This window comes from Sparus aurata, chromosome 2, assembly GCF_900880675.1.
Source record: "Sparus aurata chromosome 2, fSpaAur1.1, whole genome shotgun sequence".
In the NCBI taxonomy this organism is placed as follows: domain Eukaryota; kingdom Metazoa; phylum Chordata; class Actinopteri; order Spariformes; family Sparidae; genus Sparus; species Sparus aurata.
The window spans coordinates 15,061,587-15,081,496 of record NC_044188.1 but is presented as its reverse complement, the minus strand read 5'-3'; the positions used below and the strand labels follow the sequence as shown (position 1 = coordinate 15,081,496).

The following is a 19,910-nucleotide window of genomic DNA, read 5'->3' as shown; positions in this document are numbered from 1 at the left end:
AACGATTAGTCGATTAAAACGATTAGTTTGTTGAAAAGTCTAATTTTGATAATCAATTAATTGCTTCAATCATTTTTCAAGCAAAAATGTCAAACATTTCCTGGTTCTTAAATAGAGGGATCTGCTGATTTTCTTTGTAATTAATTAATTTAAATCAAGAGTGGGTATTTGAGAAAATACGCAGCTGAGTAATCGATAATGAAATGAACGTTAGTTGCAGCTAGCTATGTTGTAATGTCACGTAAAAATGACTTAAAAACAGCTGTCACTTTATTTGTCAGTCAATCAGTTTCCCTCATCTTCACGCCTCCTTACACCGCGATGGAAACACAGATAATAAGGCCGAATAAACCTTAGTTCCTGAGACTCAAAGTTCCAGAGGACCTTAGGTGGAGAAGCTGAGCACCTTAACAGCAACCTACAGCAGTCAAGGATTTACATTCACATCCAGGAGACAGGCAAGAGTTATTAACTGAAAAAACAAGCAGTTTACTGGGAATTGCATAATCATTACAATCAATGAGCAACACTCACCCTCAACTGACAATAGACAAATCTTATTTACAGCATAGGTTACTTGAGATGTACAGTAGGATTTAGGGTGATTATATAACATTAGTTACTAAACAACAACTGAGTCAGATTGTGTTCATCACGATTTAATCTAGATTTAAATAATGTTTTTTTTAATGGCTATTTTGAGTTGTATTATGAACTGTACAATGAATACACACAGGTAAATGTAAGCCAACTACTGCTTCCACCATTTCGATGATTTTGACAGTTGAACGTATACGACTGCTTGTGAATGAGTGATCAGAGCTGCTGCCGCTGACGGCCTCCGACAGCTCAGGAAGTCGACACCCTTTCATCGTTACCTCCACGTCAGCAGGAGGCATCAAAACAAGTCAAACCTCAGACGCAGCAGGCGTTTGCCACCACTACAGTCACAAACAAGGAAATCAAATCGAGAGCCTCAGTTGTTATTTAGTAAGAAATCAAAACACCTACAATTAAAATTTTTATTACAGGATACTGTTCAAGTAAAATAAAATGTACATTTCTATAGTTGCAGCATATAAACAAAAAAACAAACATGAAAATTCAAAAGTAAAAGTGCACTTGCAGAAGGAGACAAACTATCACACGATGCCAATATATTTTGAAAACGACTTTTTTTTTGTTGACCATCTGTCTCTTGGTATCCTATACCATCTCATGTTTGCTCACAATCTCTTTTCCCTTCAGTGTGCTGGCTCGCTCAAGCTTAAAACGCATATGGTTTGTCTGGGAGGACATATGCTTACACTTGAGGAGACATGAGAGTTAGGTTTGTTTTTTAATATCCTCTGGGCTGGGTCAGTGTGACCTGCTCTCAGTGGTTCAGACAGAAGCAGTGCCTTTGACTCAACAGTAGGGAGGGATGTTTTTAAGTTAACTCACAACCTCATTCTCCTTCTGCCGCACCATGAACCACGCTGTGTGTTTTACGCGGAAAAAGGAAACCATGTTTCAGTGGAAATTCCCTGTTTCTCTCCAGGGGCAACGCAGGGTCTGTTCTGAGGAGCAAACATCTGGGTCGGCTCAGCAAACTCAATGACACAGAGCAGAGGTGTTTCTGAGCTTGACGAGGAGGACTGAAATCTACTCAATAAACAGAATTCTGATTCTTATCAAGGCGCACTGACACCCTCGCAGGATTAAACAGTGTCGTGCCTCTATGAGGGAACTGAGTGGGCAGTTTGAAAAGTCTCCCAAACATGGCACCGAAGCAAAACCAACTGTGGTTTCCTGTGACGTCCCTTGTACAGTATGTGCAGCATGAAATAAAGGGAGGTCAAGAAAATGCGGCAGGAGGAGTCAGAGACATTGTTTTGCGAAGATTGATGACCCTTTCCTAATGTTGCACTGTGACACTTGGGGCTAAATCTGATAATGCAAAATTTACAGACTTTGGAAACTTTGGAGTAAAATAAAGAGCAACATCTCTTTTGTTGTGCTTTAAACCTGACCCACAGGCTCCTCTATGTGGATGTAGAGTGGAGTGACTGGACTATTCCTTTGATAGAGACAGGTTCACAAAGAAAATAATATACCGCAGATCGACAATAACAAATATATTACTAAGGCCAACACTCTATGGCATAATAGTGCATTTTAATGCAAGCCAAAAATGGCAAATGGTTCAACATACACACATCTCAGAGTGAGAAAATGAACATTTTGGACCTGTTTGACTTTTAAAATCTTAAACACACTTTTAAAAAGGTGTAATGTGTATTAATTTTAGTTGAAAACATTCAGAAATTAACTCAAATGATCAACAGAATCTGAAGAAAAAACAGATTTGATGTTAGGAAGTCTACATTGTGTTGGAGATATCTACTGAATTTAGCATGCAAACCAGTAAGCCATCCCCATCCAAAGCTCCTGTGCTGCCGGTGTAAACACCAACACTCCCCTGGTGCTCTGAGCTCTAAGTCTGCACCAGACTGCAGTTAGATGCTACTCTGGTCCCATGCTGCTCCTTGTTTGTTTTGAGTATAATTTTGACAGTTGTAATTCTTATATATTGCACCTTTAACTCACTAATTAGCTGCTTCAATTTGGATCGGGAATATTTACTGGATCACAACTGCAGAAACCGTTACAAAGACTTGCGTTGCATCTGGTTCTCAATGTATATACAGTTATTTCAAAAACAAAATCTGTTTTCTCCATCTGGATTACTGGAGGACACTTTTATCACCATGACTGACGGGCTGAATTTGTGGAAAAAACACTGGATTAAAATAACCGATAATAAAAAGCAAGATATCAACAGATGCCTTTATGAAAGTAACTCAAAAGCTCTGACCAAAATAATCATGAATCATATCCAGATAGGTTGAGCGATGAATACGCGGAAATAGCTTACCAATAATAATTTATAAACAGTGATGTGCAAACATAGAAAGCAGGATTGTGTTACTAAAACCAGAATGAAAAAGCACAGCGATAAAATAACAGTAGGGCAGCCCATACACACAACCCTTGACGCGTCATTGTCTGGAAAGTAGCCGAGAAACCGCTTTTTCTTTTTTAAAAGAAGAGGAGTCCTCTTCTTTGTGATCCCAGCATGTTCACACCGAGGGGTTTCCCTGGCTAGACGCAGGGCCAAAGGGGTTGCAGTGATCTTCATGACCACTCTTCCAGGTGATCCAAGGTGTGTGAGACTGAAGAGAGAAGGGTCCCACACACCAAAAAACACCTGGAGCTGAGACGTGGGAAGAGAAAGGAGACGAGAAAAGACGATCACTGACTTGTCAACACTAAAGCAAGTTAGAGGTGGACTTCATGTTAAGTTGTGATGTTACAGCCTGAGTTGATGACATGTCACTGACCTGTAGTGGGCGTCCGGTCTGTGTGGGCCTGTGGGCTGAGGTGAGGGTGGTGCCCCCCGATCCCTAGCAATTACACTGCTGTTTATTCTGTGTGGTGGTGCCTCTGGGCTGTCGCAGCTGCCTCAACGAAGCATCTCCATACTGGATACCTGAACCCATCCTCTCCGGGTCCAACTCGCCTTTGGAACAAAGAACAAGAAGTGTCAGACACACTAGATTAAAGGAGGGTCCACAGGGCTGCATGTACTCAAGAACATGAATAAAACCAAGCAAAAGTGTGCATACTCTGACAAGGAACGCCCAATTTAAAACAAACAATGAAATGTGTACCTGAGTCTATCTTGTTGAGGATGGTGCGAGCACACTTCAGGAAACCCTCCTCCACATTCTCCCCAGTCAGAGCACTAGTCTCCAGAAACATCAGCTCTAATGTGCACATAAAGAGCACACATTCAAGGTGGAGTAAAAAAAAGAAAAGAGTGTAAAAGACTGGAGGACAGGATGGGGTGGCATTAATCATGAAGAGCAAGGATACAGAATAAACCAGACTAAAGGAATTGAAATGCAGGATAATGTAGATTCAACATCAGTCACCGTTCTCCTGAGCAAAGCGCGACGCCTCCAGGAAGGTCACCTCTCTGTCTGCATCCAGGTCTTTCTTGTTGCCACACAGGATAATAACAATATTGGGGCTTGCCAGAGTCCGTGCATCTGTCAGCCAGTTGGTAAGGGCGTTATACGTCTCCCGACTGTAAGACAGGATGAGGCAGATGGACACTTAGTAGAACATGATGGCTAGTTTATCGTCTGGCTGTAAAGGATCAACACGAAACATGTTAAGCTCAAATGGTTTTGCATAGCCTCAAGGTGCAAGTGACATACAAATTCTGTCTAATGTCTTTGTCAGCAAGGACCACAAGTGTATGTGTGTGAACATGTTCACCTATACAGATATATTTACGAGCACATCTGTTGTCTGCGTCTGTTTAGGAGTGTATATGACCCTTAAAGTGCTCTTGACTTGTTTGATAATAAATGCATTTTGATTGCCATGTGTTGAATTCATCTATTAAATGATTGTGAATAAATTCTCAAACCTGAATCGCTCTTATATAAACAGATAAAAACTTACATGCAGCAAATTATTTCAATTCAAGGACTAAATTAATACTATAACCTTTGGACTGTATTTCAGTATCTAAGGACAAAGTCTTCAAATGTTTACTTTTTTCTAAAAAGAAAACAGTAGGTCTACATTTTGAATCGCCAAAACGAAACACATTTTTCATGTTTGGTTGGTGGCTAACACAGAGGAACTCTCATGTGTGTAGATGACTAATAAATAAACCGATAAAATAAACTTTGTGCTGCTTTGGCTCTGATGCAAATTCCTCTCACATGATGTGCCGCCCACAACAATATCTGATTGGTGGAACATCACAATGAATACCCTATAAACAATAAAATAGTATGAATCTGCAAAATAGATGGTAACCAAATTGATCAATAAATGTAGTGGAGAGAAGGTATAAAGTCGCAGAAAAAGGAAACACTCAAGTAATTTTTACTGCAAATCAGTTCCAAATACCAGTTATCAGTCTCCTGGATTTCTAATATCACTCTCAGCCAAAAACAAAAAAGCTGTATCAGTCAACACCTACTAATAAATACCAACCTTCTACCATGATTATTTTAGTTACTATTGTTAGTAAAAACAGCAGTCCTTCTGAAACTTTAAGTTGGATACAATGTTTTCACCCTCAACTCACTGGATCAGATTAACTATAACACAGACATGTTCATCTGTTGGGTTACGAAGAACTTTTATAAGGAACTTCTTTGGGTTAAAGCCAAGGACACAGGACCATGGTGTCCATGGTAACAAGGGGCCAGTGAAGTGAGCAGAAGGGTGTGGGTCAGCAGAATAATTTTTAACAGCTGCTTTCACAATAAGCCAAAGAATGGCGTCATCACTCCTCATCCCCACGCTGATGAGACAGAGCGGCTCAGCTGCGATCTGATTCAGATACATTCATCCATCCTGCTAACCTTTCCACCTGTGAAACGTGATAAATGTCTCCATCTCCCCTTCTCCTTCTTGGTTTCCATCTCCCTACACTCTTCCTGTTTTTTTTTCCTCAGGTGACACTTTCTGTGATGAACTTCTGCTTTCCTGCCAGAAGATGCCTCTACATTACAGCTCCTGCCACTCTGCACTCCACCTCTTCTGCCACAAAAGCCTATACAATCTTACAAACAGAAACTATATTACATCCCTGTCTCTTTGCATTACCGCATTCACCCATCTTGATTTCACAACCCAAAGCTTATGAAATACAGCTCACACACTCATATCTCTTACAGTATGGATCCCAGAGTATGCTCATTAAATTGCACAATTTCTGGAGGTGGTATGGACACACTATAATTTTCTTATACCACAAAGACTTAAAGCAACAATAGACATGCTCATGAAAATAAACAGAGTGAAGCGAAATGCTATTTACAGATAAGCTTCATGGGTCAGTAAATTTCAATTTCAAATCCAGCCAGATCCAATTTCAGCAGTTTAAACATCATTGCTGCGAGTGCATGGTATGGTGCACCTCTAAATGCAATGTTGTGAGGGTTTTTGTTGGTACTTTGTGATGATTATTTTGTCATTTAATTGAGAAAATTCCCAGGTGTGGGAGACATTTCACACACTGGTAGGACAATGTAGGTAATGGATTTTTGTCTATGTCTCAAAATACGGAGAATGATAAATGTAAATGTTTATTTTGTCGCACAAATTGTAGAGAATCAGAGGTACAGTGAGTGTGGCGATTCCTTCACCTGGTAATATCATAGACGAGGAGCGCTCCAGCTGCTCCTCTGTAGTAGCTGCGTGTAACAGAACTGTGGAGTGAATGAAGAAATCTTTGGTTAAAATAATGGAATTACAATATCAACACAGCTGGTGAAACACGTCTGTTGAAGGTGAATGTGAAACTGTCCCTTGCTTTGAGCTATTATCATCATTCAGGCATGTGATTACTCCTGCTGCTCTGATATACAAGACCATGGCATCTCCGCATGGGACAGTCTGAAGCTGGATGTTGCCCAAAGACAGCACATGCGCCCTGTAATTCCTGTTAACCTTGTATTTCTTTTTGCCAAACCCTTAGTAGGAAAATATTGCAGGCTGTACCGGAATCGCTCTTGCCCAGCGGTGTCCCAGATCTGCAGTTTGACCGTCTTTCCACCAACATTGACCACTCGGGAACCAAATTCCACGCCGATGGTGTGGTTGGAGTCCTGTTTGACTGCAACAAGGACGCAGAGAGAAGAGTGAAGCAGAGTAACTTACTTTGGCTTAGTTCATGGCCATTTTCTATTTTTTTTCTGCAATAATAATTTTAAAGATAAGCCTTTCCAACAGATATCCACTGCCATAATGGAGACAAGACTTTCAACTCTGCTCCCAGAATCATACATCTTTGCTTTTTTGTTATCTTCCCGTGGCTCATATCCACAAAAGAGACTAGAGGGAGTCGAGATGAGATTAACACTGTCAACCTGCCCTCCCTTTCTCTCTCTCCAGTGCAGCACAGGGACCTAACACATCTTTAATCAAATTAATACAAGCGTGTGTGTGTGTGTGTGTGTGTGTGTGCATGTGGCTGAGTTTTCAGATGATTTTTCACATGATTAGACATTACCATTTGACAATTAAAAGCAAAAATTACAATGCTGATTTTTTTATTTTAGAGAAATTTAAGTTATGAGAAATCCTTCTGAAATTAATAGTTTAGCTATGAACTAGCTTACTCATCAAGTTCTTATTTATAATGTTCAATAAACTGAATAATAGGTTTATTAGGCTCAATTAAACAGCCCTGATGTATTTCCTGACTCTGTGTAGCTCATGATGCTTTATTGATTCTGTCAAAGTTTTGACGTAACAGTTAATGATTGCACCGGTGGTGGAATGTAACAAAGTACATTAACTCAAGGATTGTACTTTGATACAATTTTGAGTTACATGCACTTTAAGTATATCCATTTTATCCTACTTTATACTTCTACGTAACCATACTTAACCATACTGTACGATCATCTCGACAAATATGAAGAGTTGTTATAGATTAGAGGCGCCATACTCATAAGTCCGTTCAGCAATGTTGCTGATTACAGCAACTCAGGTTGTGCAGTGTCTTGCAAAGCAGGTCATCACGTACTTATAATAATAATAAAATAGTAAATTGCCCCGCAACAAAACTACCAGGAGATCCCTTAAAGTCCAGAAGCATTTAAAAATAATTAGGTTTGTTTACAAGACAATACAATCTTTCAGGACACAGAAGGCTTGATAAGGGCCATTTTGCACAGGAAGTGCGTCTCCATTTGAAACTGAAGCACATTTTGGTGTCAATACTACACATGGGTTTCTAATCAGCTCATTTTTAACATGCATTGCCGATGTTTTTAATCACGTTTTTAAGTTCAGCATGAAATAGGCATCTGAATCAAAGTTTTTTTAACCATTTTGTCAGAAGCATGCCTTGGATTATTTTCCTCCTTTTGTAATTTTAATACTTCTTCCACCACTGGACTGTACTACACAGAAAGCCTGCATTGTGTTAGATTTTGCTGGCTCAATAATTACCTAACATGAATGTCAGGAATCTGGACGGACACAATTTATGCAGTAATTTCAGTTTGATTCCACATGGAAGTCAATGAATAACTCTTCACCTCCACAGAGGCTCCAGGGCTGCTTTGAACCATGTGCCATGAAACAACTCAGGAAATCAGCAGCACTAATTTCATGACCATGTCGATTTCTGTGTGTCTGTGTAATGGTACAATTATGTCTTCACTTATGCAAACCCAATGTGACTAATGGCCTTTAATGGGGAGAAACTTACACTTGTTCTCAATGAATTGGTGGAGGAGGCAGGATTTCCCCGTCCCGGCGCTGCCAATCACCAGAAACTTAAACAGGAAGTCTGAAAGCAGAGAAGAGGAGGCAGAGATCAATGCAACAAACTGTCGTGAGAGGAGAATCCCCAGAAACAATCCTGAGATTCCCTCCTAATCCTGTTGAGCTCCTACTTACACAGCATCCAACAACCTCAAATTAGCCTGCTAATCACGAAGCCTGGCATGTAATCAGCATAACCTGCTACTTATGATTCTAATTTAATATGCTTGTTTGTCTGAGGTGGAAAATGACACCAGCACTTAATAGGACATGTCATTACAGCAAAGCCAAAGCTTTAGAGTTATTGAACATGGCTAAGGTTAACTGACTTGCTAAGGGATTTAATGAATACAGCCAGCTGGTTTTGCAGATGTTGTTTTTGTTGTTGTTGTTGTTGTTGTTGTTGTTGTCTCTTGCTCTGGAAAGTACAACCCAACCCACGCAGATGATCCACAGCCCAAGCGACTCGGGCCACTGACATGCAAAGCCATCCACAGTACAGGCAGCCTTTGTGTGCTGTGACCGAAGACACTGCAGCGGTCATTTACATACATAGGCTGTGCTGCACTTCCTACTAGATCCATGAGATTAAAAACTGTTATGATGACTGATTAGTCTGAGAGTGTGTGTAGATCAGGGAGGAAACAGTTTCATAATAAACATAAAATCCCCAATGGTTCATTTTACTATTTCACATTTGAATTTACATTAAAATTGTGTTTCATTACTGCAGCTTGAAAAACTCATGGTACATACTGTCCATAACAATCTCCCAGATGCAGGTGTGCAGGCACTGTAAGAAACATGGGTTTGTTTTGTCAATGAAATCATTGCAGAAGGCAGTGACCAACTCCAGAGATTTTTCAGCTTTCTAAAAGTCTGAGGTGCGGTTTTATGTTGTTTTTTTGGAGTGCTGAGAGACACTTGACTGAAGATTGTCACCTTGCCAGCAGAGCCTGCAGAAGGAAAATCTGACCGCCACCTACTTCAGTGGTTATATACCCTTTCAAGTTGCAATCAGGTTGGTGTTCACATCCCCCCCGCCCCCTCCCCCACAACATCCTGAAATGGTCAAAATGAAAAAAATATATATATATATTTTTAAAGTGTGTAACACTTTGACTCTCACCAAAACACTCAATGAAACATATCTTAAATCAAATGACATCACTGACATATGCAATGCAACGTAAAAACTATTCCTCAATCTAAGGTATTGGTATTATATTTGTTTCTCCACAAACTGGAAATTAAATTTGGAGAATCAGGTTGCAAACTGATGCAACAATTTACAGTGAATGCACAGAATGTGTGTGTCATGTGTCTGCAGAGTCTATCCACTGGCTATGTTGTTATTCTAATGTTTATGCAAACAAAACGTGCACAGAGCTGCAGGTTTTATTTGTGATTTACAATTAAAAACTTGATGAAATGATTACAGTATGTACTGGTTCTTCAAATTAAGGTCCCTATCATGTTGTCATGTCCATACCGTTTCATCTCTTGCGTTTATCTGTGACTCATAAGTGAGTGTGTGTTTGTGAGTAATACATAGAGAGGCGGTGAAAGAAAAACAGGAAATCTGAGAGTGATGGTGTTTTCCTATGACTGCAAGAGCAAGTCATGATTGCAAACTGCACCTTTCCTCCTGAGAGCCTGCTTCACTTGGAATTTGAAGACAGTGTGCAATTTTGGTTCAAGCTTAAGCGCTGGCTCTGCAGGAAGAAGTGCTGCCCTGGCAAATGATTAGTGACTACTGTTGAGATTAACAGCCAAGTAAACTTGCTGTCAGTATTCAGCTCCACGCAAGGTCAACAGAAACAGTAATTTAGAAAAAAAAAAGAAAAGAGGCACGGATGAGACTGATCTTTAGTGCCTGGGTGACATTTAGACTTATTATGATAATGCTCTTGGAGCAACCTTTATCTGCCGACACATGCCACCCGCCAGCTCAGTTTACAGTGCACCTTTGTTTGTTGAAGCGGGTGTTTTCCCAGATAACACAAGCCAGAGGTCAAAATTCATGGTAACAGAAGTGCTCAAGCAAACCAAAGGTGCCCACAAGCACTTAGTTTTCTTCAGCAACAGCAGCCAGAGTTACATCTCAACCACACGTTGTCAACGGCCATGACAGCAGAACTGACAGAATGAAAAGCTAACAGCTCCGTTCAAAAAGCTTGCCTCAGCTTTTCAAAGGCTTCCCAGACTTCATATATCCCCATGCGAGATCTGCATACAACAATCAAGCTGTCAATATGTCAAAGCAGGGAGGGAAGCAGTGCTGCCCTCTCAACAATGGCCTCTCAGGCTATTGTATTCTTTACACATCAATATTAAATAACCCGAGGGAACAGACGAACACTCTTATCTGCATTCACTTAGACTATGACAACACTTAACACACCCAGGCCAAGATCTACCTACGGTCTACGTCTGATCTGTCCTCTGATCTACTGACAAAGTACATGGGGCTTTTGCACTTGAAGTTACATGAGATGTTTGCTCTATTGCATACATATCTGTGTACTCCTGGAATGCAACGCAATAAGATAGGAAAAAAAATATGGAAGGAGAGATAAGATTGAATTCAAGCAGTTATAAATTATGATACAAAAAGACGTGTGTAGGAAAGGCCAAAATCAATGCCAAGCAAAGGGTCATTCATTTTTCTTTTTCTCCCCAACTAAAGGTAGCCTAATTTTTCACAATCTGATGACATTTTATAGACTAATCAATTAACCACAAAATTGAGGCTGTAATTAATGATTACATTAATTGTTGATTATTTTCAAGGTTAATGGTTTAGTCTATGAAATGTCAAAAGATTGCGAAAATGCTCACTGCAATTCCCCCAAAGTGACATCTTCATTTGCGTTTTTGGTCCAATATCAAAAGACTCTTCATTTACCATCATAGATGACATGAAAAATAACAAAGAAAAGCACCAAATCTTCTAATTTAAGAAAGGTGGAACCAGCAAATTAACATTTTTGCTGGAAAAATTACTGCAAGGACTATAGCCTAATCATTTTCTTTCAACTGACTGATTGATCAATTGATGCAGTTTGTAGAGAAATACTGACTGATTTATCAATAATGACAATTAAGGAAAAAATGAAAAATCAATGATTTCAATTTAATGGTTCATTGCAGCTCCAGTACCTATTCACATTTTGCCTACATGAAGCAATATAGACTACATAAATAGGTAAGCTCAGCTATCCATTAACACCAAACAAAGTAACAAGTACATTTTGACTTTCAGAAATAGTATCAGTCAAATTTAGAATTACGCAGAAAAATCCCTCCCAGTCCATTGCTACTGAAAAACTACCATTTTGTATTTCATCTTTTATTATCTTACCTAAACAACATTCTATAGCTATACAAATAAATGGATGAAAGACTGCCCTATACTGAACCAAGGAATGAATTAAACATTTCATGAATTCCATCTGGGACCATTCAACCTGGCCGTGTGCTTATTGTATTCATAATGCTTCTTGCCAGTTCCACTACTGGCGCTCCAGGAGGGGAGACAGCACCGGAGACTGAGACAGAAATCAATAAAAGGCTATTACAGCTACCATTAGCGCTGGCACTTTATATAAATACTGCCCACTGAGATGAAGTTTCATACAAGGAATGAAGGAGAGAGGGTACAAGTAGAAATAGATGGAGAGTGTGTGTGTGAAAGAGAGAGAGTGTGCAACAGGAGAAGATGATGGTGTGCCATTTCAAAACAACTGGGTCTACAGTGTCAGGCCCATTGTACCACTGATACTATCAGGCAGAGTCATGTTGAAGGAATTCATGCAGAATAGTAATGACTTTCTGTCTGTCAGTTGATTATGTCAGTGACCACAGACAGCTGCGACCATGTCTTCGTGTCAGAATTACCTGAGATGGAGATTATCTAAAGTACAAACAGAAGTCAAGATACTTGGATTGGGGATGGGAGCAGATGTGGAAGAAACCACAAAGACACCTGACAGCTGCTTCTCTACAGGTGACCAACAGATAAGCCACAGCTATCCCACTTCCTCATTACAGGCCTAGTGGCTGATTGTTACCTTCAGAGTGGAAACACACAGCACCTAGGGCTGAATCTGGTTGCAAGGTCACTCAATCTGCCTGAATTCATAGCTCAGGTTACCTCGGCGTCTGGGGGGAAGTTTCATCATGTACCGACACGCTCCTGCTCGCTTTGTGTCTCAAGTTTGGCCAACTTTTTTTTACCTGGAAATGTTTCTCCATCTGTTTTCATGTTACTGACCGTTTGAGGAAGCAACGCTCTCCGCCATTGTAGAACAGAGGTGTCACTTTAAACACACAAAGTCATCAACTACGACAGCCTATCCGAGTGAATCGTCAGCAGCAAAACCTCAATTATCACCATCAAGACCCGCTGACACGCTGAGTCGGCTACTAAACTAAGCTAACCATGTAGCCAGTTAGCTGACTAGCAGCGTCTGTCACATCACACTACAGAGCAGTATGTATGTCCCAGCTAGCGAGCATGAAATTAGTCAAACATACCGTATGTCTCTGACATGTTGACCCTCGCTGTATGAAGGGACTCAGTCGGGCCTTTTTTACCGCTCCCTCGGTATTGTGACAGTCGTGTACTCGCTGGGTTAACACCTCTTGAGGGTGTTTATCTAACGATGCTAGAGGTTTTCTCGATCCCTTCCTAGCTTACTCGCTCCGACCACAACCAAACCCGGTAGCTGCGTGCTACGTCATCCATCGTCGTGTTGCCTTCGAAAACCAATGGCTCTGTGGGAATTTTGACGAGCCCAAGCACGAACGACCCACAAAGCGGTCGAAAATATTGTGTTTCGTTTGGATTTATGAGTTGTTGTTTGTAAATGCCTTATATTTTGATTATGAGTTGGAAAAAGCTGAATATTCCAGAGGTATATTATGTTATAGTTTCCGTTTTGCTTTGTCGTTAATTTGCATACATTTTCTTTCAGTTCTGTGAAGAAACTTTACACGTACAGAACATGAAGGCAGCATTAGATCACCAGTCTCATTTAAACTTGCTCTTTTTTTTTTTGAAGCACTTTTTTTCTTATAATGCTGGCCTTGTCCAGATAGTTTGATGTGTTTATTTTTTTTATAACATTATAATAGTTAAATCAAACATTAATGATACTGTATTTATGTTGTTATATATCTCTGCAGGTGCAACAACTAGCCACAAGGTGGCAGGCAAAGATAAAGGTACTTCAGGACTGAATCTTCTAGAGACAGTCAGGTGCAGTCTAACCTGGTTTGATAGAGAAGCATGACATGATATAACATGATCTGGCATTTTTGGTTCATTTCATGTCCAATCTGACTGTTTTTACCTCCATATCTTTGCCGCAAAAAAAAAAAAAAAGAATCAATGCATGAACATGTTATGTCAAAATCTGTGGTAAAGGGCGTTATGCATGACTGTGGTGTCTTTGGCAAACAGATGACTACTTTCCCCTAGAAATAATTGCTCATAGAAATGTCTTTTGAGGTTTTAGAGGAATGAGGAATGTCTGTTTTCTTGTTCTTTGCTTATTCATTCATCACCTTTCCATACCTGCACTGCACACACATTTAATTACACACACACACACACACACACACACACACACACACACACACACACACACACACTTGCACACACTCAAGCAGAGCCCAGGGCGTGGAGTGCAGGGCCGCCCAAGGGCAACAGGTGATAAATTACAGAGCCCTCCACTCTGCTACTATCTCCCCTAGTTCCTCCCTGCCTTTGTTCTGCTTTGGCAGATCCACTCATCCTCCCCAGCCTTGTTAAAAGCTCTTTTCACTAAGATTAAAGACAGAAGGAAACACAAGGCTCAGCGTCGTGTGGGGGCACGGATGTTTTCCTAAGGTGGGCTACAAGAAAGGCTGGCCTCAAAGGTGTGCAGCAGGCAGAAAGAAAAGAAGGAGGTTTTTGCTTCCGTTGGGCGCCCTGCTTACCTTTGAGGGTTTCTCATTGTGTCTTTGTCTCTCTTGTCCTCTTTCTCGTCCTCCATTAGAGTAGATATTTGTTCGAACTGCGGGAGCAAAGAAGCTGTTTGTGTGTGTCTGTGTGCAGGCTGATTGGGGATTTTGACCTTGGACTCTCCCCCCGTCACTCACTGCTCAGACAAACAGCAGAGAGGCACACTGCATTCACGTGCTTTTAGAAAGACATATCAAGCAGAAAATAGCCATGACATAGAAAGAGACCCTTTCATATGCCACAGGCAGTTTCAGTACAAGATCAAAACAAATGCGCTCATGATCAGCACAACGGGGAAGCCCCTCATAAAAACCCCAACAACATTATGTTTTACAACAAACAATGAGTCATTTTCCAGAGGATAATTTGAGTGAATCAATCTCGTGACAGGTGAGCTCTGCGGCCGGCTGGCATCACTGTAAACACAAAAAGGTGTCTGTCACATCATGAGTCATAGGCCATACAGTAAAGCGGAGTGATGCCTGATGACCAGCTGTTTTATATACAGACGTAAAAGGCATTCTGTGAAGTAAGGGCTATTAAAACACAGGGGTGGTGTAATCATAGCCGAAAGGTGCGAATGCAATAATGAGTTGAAACAAGTACAAGAATTCTGTTAAGGCAGAGCAGACGTCTCCTCTGGAGGCTCTGTGGTTGCAGCAACTGAGGTTTGAAAACTGGTCAAACCAAACCAAACTGGTCTGAAACTGTCACAGACTCTCAGACAGGCGGTTATGTGTGTGTTGGAGTGGAGAACGAACAGTACAGCTCTGATTCAGACTGCAGGCATATATTTATGAGCATACCTAGTCTGCACAGTTGTGCTTGAGGAGCTGTTTGTTTGCACAAATCCACCTCAGTACTGTACCTCACTCTGCACTGACGAAATCAGTAAACCCCTCGTAGGTTGCCCTACATTAGAGCTGAAACCTCAGGCTATTTGTCATATTGTTAGTAAAGGGAGCCACACGTTAACAAAGGGCGACTGCAGTCTCTGAAAAGTATGGGAGGAAAAAGAGAGCATCTCTTATAGTCACACATAAAAGAGAAAGGTCTGTCATATCAACTTTCTTTTAGCAATTCATAGCTCAAGTCACGTTCATCTTCCCATTATCAACAGAGATGTAATGCTGTAGATATCCTGCAGTCAACTATAAATAGACTACAGCCTGCATGTTATCTATGAAAATGACAAAGTGAGATAATGGGATGGCTATCTTATCCGTCATGCCCACATTATGCTGGCAATATAGTTTCATTGTGGTATTTAATTTCCACCCAACCATTTGGCACATCTGCTTGAGTGTCACAAATGAGCTTGGAGCTAATCCCAGCTGACAGTGCATTACTTATTTTAATTAACGTATTATGTTTGTTTTACTTGAGTTTTCCATTTTCTACCACTTTATGCGTCCACGCCACTGGACTTTGGAGGCAAATATTGCACTTTATGCTCCACAACATTCAATTTTATAACTTTAGTGACTAGTTACTCTGCAGAAAACATGCTGCATCACAGAGGAATGGTCAACATTGGATCAAATAATGAGTCACCCCATTCAGTATATAGGTACATATGTACATGGGAATATATGTATTTATAATTTACTTTAACTTCTACATTTGCTAGAAAACACAATTATTGTTTTTTTCTATTTTTCTGGATCACTTTCACTTTAACAAAGTATTATCTTAAAGGTCCTATATTATACTGTTTCTCATCAATTTCACACAGCTGTCAGAGGTCCAGCAACACTGTATTCGAAATGCATTGCCCCAAACCCATCCGTGGTCCTGAATTTCAGCTGTCTAAGGGGCCTTCCAGACGAGAACGCTCTTTTGCGAAAACGCACATGTATTGCATCGTTTTGGCCGACCGTCCACACGGATCCTGAAAATGCAGCGCCTGAAAACGCACTTTTTTGAAAACATTACCCCACCCCTCGACCTCTTGCCTTCGACCTCTGAACCCTGCGACGTCTCATAACAACAACAACAACGGCGGACTACACCCTTGTCTTCGTGCCGCAGAAGATATTGAGCCTTTCTTGCAACTTACTCACCTTGTAGTTGAGTGTGAGTCGCAGCAGCAGTTCGGCCTCATTATTGGTCCACACAAACGATTCCGGTTTCCTTGCAGTAGCCATTTTAATCTTCTTCTTGTGTTCGGTTTCTCTGTCTACTGTCTATTTGTTTACAGCGTGCAAGCTTTATGCGCATGCTCCGTCTCTTCTCCATTTTTGGTGACTTTCAAGTGCCACCTACAGGCCTGGAATATAAACTACAGCGTTTTCGGTCGTTTTCAGTGGATCCGTATGGACGCAAATATTCTTGAAATGATGCCGAGAAAGACGGAGGAAAAAAAGATCATTTTCGTCTGTGTGGACGGCCCCTAAAAGTCGCTCAAGTGAGCTCTACTGACAGCAGGCTGTTCCTGTACCTGCACCTTTAAATGCTAATGAGCTCTGTCTGTCAACGCCTGCCTTGCCTGCTACACGTCACTCTCAGGGAGAGATGCCTCTTATGCTAGTGGTAGCATGCGCTAATGTTTTTACAGTGGATGTAACACTATGGCTTACCGAGATGCTGTCGTTTAACCATACCAGTTTGAGCCAGAATCGGACCCAGAAGGAGAGGCTCCTGAAGAAGTACAGACTCTGCAGCTGCAGCAGGACGTTTCAGAATGGTCAGTGTGTCTGAATTAGGGCTGAACGATATGGACAAAATTTCATATCTCGATATTTATGCGAGATATCTCGATATCGATACGATACGATATGACTACGGGTTCGGTGAAAACCAAGCATTTTTCAGAAAAATAAAGAGATTATTTTAAGCCATATACAAATGGTTGATAGAGAAATCTTTACCAAATAATCACAAACTCACTACAGAGACAAATATATTTGAAGTAACAACAGTAAAGGGAGGGAGAAGATCAAAGACCTATGTGCATTTTTACAAGATGATTGATGACATCCTAATCTGGAGAGAAAGAGTGAGAGTGAAGATCGAGACTCAGCAGCTTCAGGTTATCGCTGGTAAAGTACCAGTGGAATTTAGAAAGACTAAGAAGTCAGAGAATTAACGGATCAAAACAGAGTAGACGGCAGCTATACGGTCTCAAATCCACAGAGCGAGCGGCCGCAGTGTCCGCTCCTGCTGCCCCAGCCTGCCCCCCCACGTACACACCTGCCACCTGCAGCCGTGTGAGAGGAGAGAGAGCCGGCGCTGCTGCAGGGGAGCCGCAGACTGTGATGACTCTCAGCAGCAGGAGAATTACAATATAATATATTTCTCGCCTTTCCCCTGATGATCTGAATAAGTCGCTAAATTTGTTGCTAGTTGCTTTTCAGAAATAAAGTCGCTAAGAGGGTCTGAAAAGTCGCTAAACTAGCTAGAAAGTCGGCAAGTTGTGTGTGCGTCTCAGTCTCCGTCTCCCTCACGCCCGCCCTCGTTTGTTTGTCATTGGTTGGCTTCAGCTGTCGATCCACAGCAAGCATGAAATAAGGTTTGTGGTTGGCTGGCCTTAGCGGTGCATTCAAGGGCAATCGTAAAAAGGATGTTTGTTGTGACTGCCAGAGCTGTACGTGCAGGGCGAGCGGGGTAATCTATATCGTTTATATCGTTGCTTTTTCGATATGAATATCTTGAATGTTCATATCTAGATATAGATACGATAACGATATATTGTTCAGCCATAGTCGGAATAATGCTAGTTTGTTCTATGTGTTGTTACAGTTACTACCATGTAGCTAATGGCTAACAACTAGTGAAAGCTGTGTTTGTCTCCAACACAGTCTCCAAACTCTTGGACACTGTTCGCATCATCTCTGTCTCCAGTCTGCACATGTTTCCAGACTTTTTACTGTGACAACCTTCACACCCTCAAAACGCCATTGCATAACGGACCGAAGTGGAGCTAACTAGTTAGCCAATTTCCAGTGGACTTCACTATACTCGTAGGCAACTGTAAATACTATCAAAACGTGGAGAGACTTACCTGTGGCTCAGGTGCAGTTGCTGGGTCCGGTATGGTTGAGACTGATCCTTTTACGAGGGTCAGCGTCGAGGCAAAGCCAGCTTTGTACTGACCCTCGTTACTGAAACAGTCCGATGTAAGTGGTTAGCATACACATACAAGCAATCACGAACCGCAGCCGGCAAGTTGTCATTAAAAATCTTCTGTTGTTGTTGTTCTGTAGCTGGGACAGAATATAGGCACTGATGTTGATTTATACAACCAACAGCAGAGCAATTTGCGTGTCAAACTCGGAACGACGACATCGTGAAACACTGCTATCTTACCGCTGGACAAACTGGGATGAATGCCCCCCTCTCGGATATCTCCTATCATTGCGCAGAGGAGGCCAGCCTATGAAAACGACTCCTTTCGTTACGTAACGAAAGGAGCTGAATCTGAACAGCCTGTAGGAGCGCCGTGTAACCAGTCGGTGGGCTGCAGAGACCATGCAGGAATCATTTCCTTTCCTCATTCTGGGAGTTGGTAGGCTCAGGGAGGACCAGTTTATATATGTAGAGACCAGAGAAAACTTCTTTTTCATAATATGGGACCTTTAACATAATATCTTTGCTTTACTGAAGTGATTTTCTACACAAATTAAACACCACCTTGAATGGAGGACCACTCAGGGAAATAGTAATAAGACTTTTTTAAATTGATTCCTAGATAAAATAGAATAAATTACAAAGTTATCCATTATTGATGGATAAATGTTTCATTTGTAAATTAATTCTTTACATCCTCTTTTTATTTCCCAATAAAATATCAAACTGTGAATTACTTAAATTACTTGTTGTCTTTTTATCTTGTGTTTTTATGTATGAAATCTTTTAATTTTATTGTGAATGATTTTGTCATGTATGGTGTTAATTTTGACGTATTGAGTATAGGCCTCTTTTATAGAATGTGCTATATAAATAAACTTGACTTAAAAAAAAATTCATCCCTGCTTCCATCTTCAGAAGTCTACCATTTACCCCAAAACGAGACATTTTAACATGAATGTTTGGTGCTAAAAATGGACTTAGTCTAAGGCCACAGCAGACACGGAGCTGTGGATGGATGATCTAAAATAGAACGAAGGCATCACAGTCTACCCGGAGACCCACAGACCTATTGGTTTTCACTTGACATTCATTTAGCTTTTACTTCACTTATGAAACATACATTAAGACTTACGAGACTTAACACTGAACACAACTACAGACTCAATGGAAGATCCAGAGAAGCATTCAGCCTATCTGGTTGTCCACTTATTGCAAGTTGACTCTGTGGGTGACCATGAAGGGGTACTGACGTGAGACCAAGTTCCAGAGAAACAAAGAATGCCGATGAGTTCAAGGGTCCAAGCAAACCCAAAACAGCAACAACCCAGGCATCTCATGACAACCACAGCTCTGTAAACTGAGGTGATGCTGAAAGGTTAAAATCTAATAGAGCAAAGCATGCAAACGGGATCAGGCAGGCAAGTCGCACTACTACCTTCACACAGGGCAGGCTGCGTGCTGCGACACATATTCAACACAC

General features: G+C 41.1%; 1 protein-coding gene across 1 annotated transcript; it reads right to left on the bottom strand.

Annotated features, from left to right (window-relative positions):
- Positions 1-468: 468 nt before the first annotated feature.
- Positions 469-13,098, bottom strand: rab4b (RAB4B, member RAS oncogene family). The gene is made up of 8 exons (XM_030401388.1): positions 12,889-13,098; positions 8,294-8,374; positions 6,574-6,688; positions 6,219-6,281; positions 3,978-4,132; positions 3,714-3,809; positions 3,384-3,562; positions 469-3,256 (listed from the first exon to the last, which is right to left on the bottom strand). The coding sequence occupies exons 1-7, from the start codon at positions 12,902-12,904 to the stop codon at positions 3,447-3,449; spliced, it is 642 nt and encodes a 213-aa protein (XP_030257248.1). The 5' UTR covers positions 12,905-13,098; the 3' UTR covers positions 469-3,256; positions 3,384-3,446.
- Positions 13,099-19,910: the final 6,812 nt, after the last annotated feature.

Bases quoted from the DNA above. Each gene is read 5' to 3' on its own strand.
- rab4b (XM_030401388.1), bottom strand. The intron at 6,282-6,573 runs GTACAGCCTGCA...TTCACTCCACAG, and splicing joins GCTGGGCAAGAGCGATTCCG to TTCTGTTACACGCAGCTACT. The intron at 4,133-6,218 runs GTGAAGGAATCG...CCTGTCTTACAG, and splicing joins CTCGTCTATGATATTACCAG to TCGGGAGACGTATAACGCCC.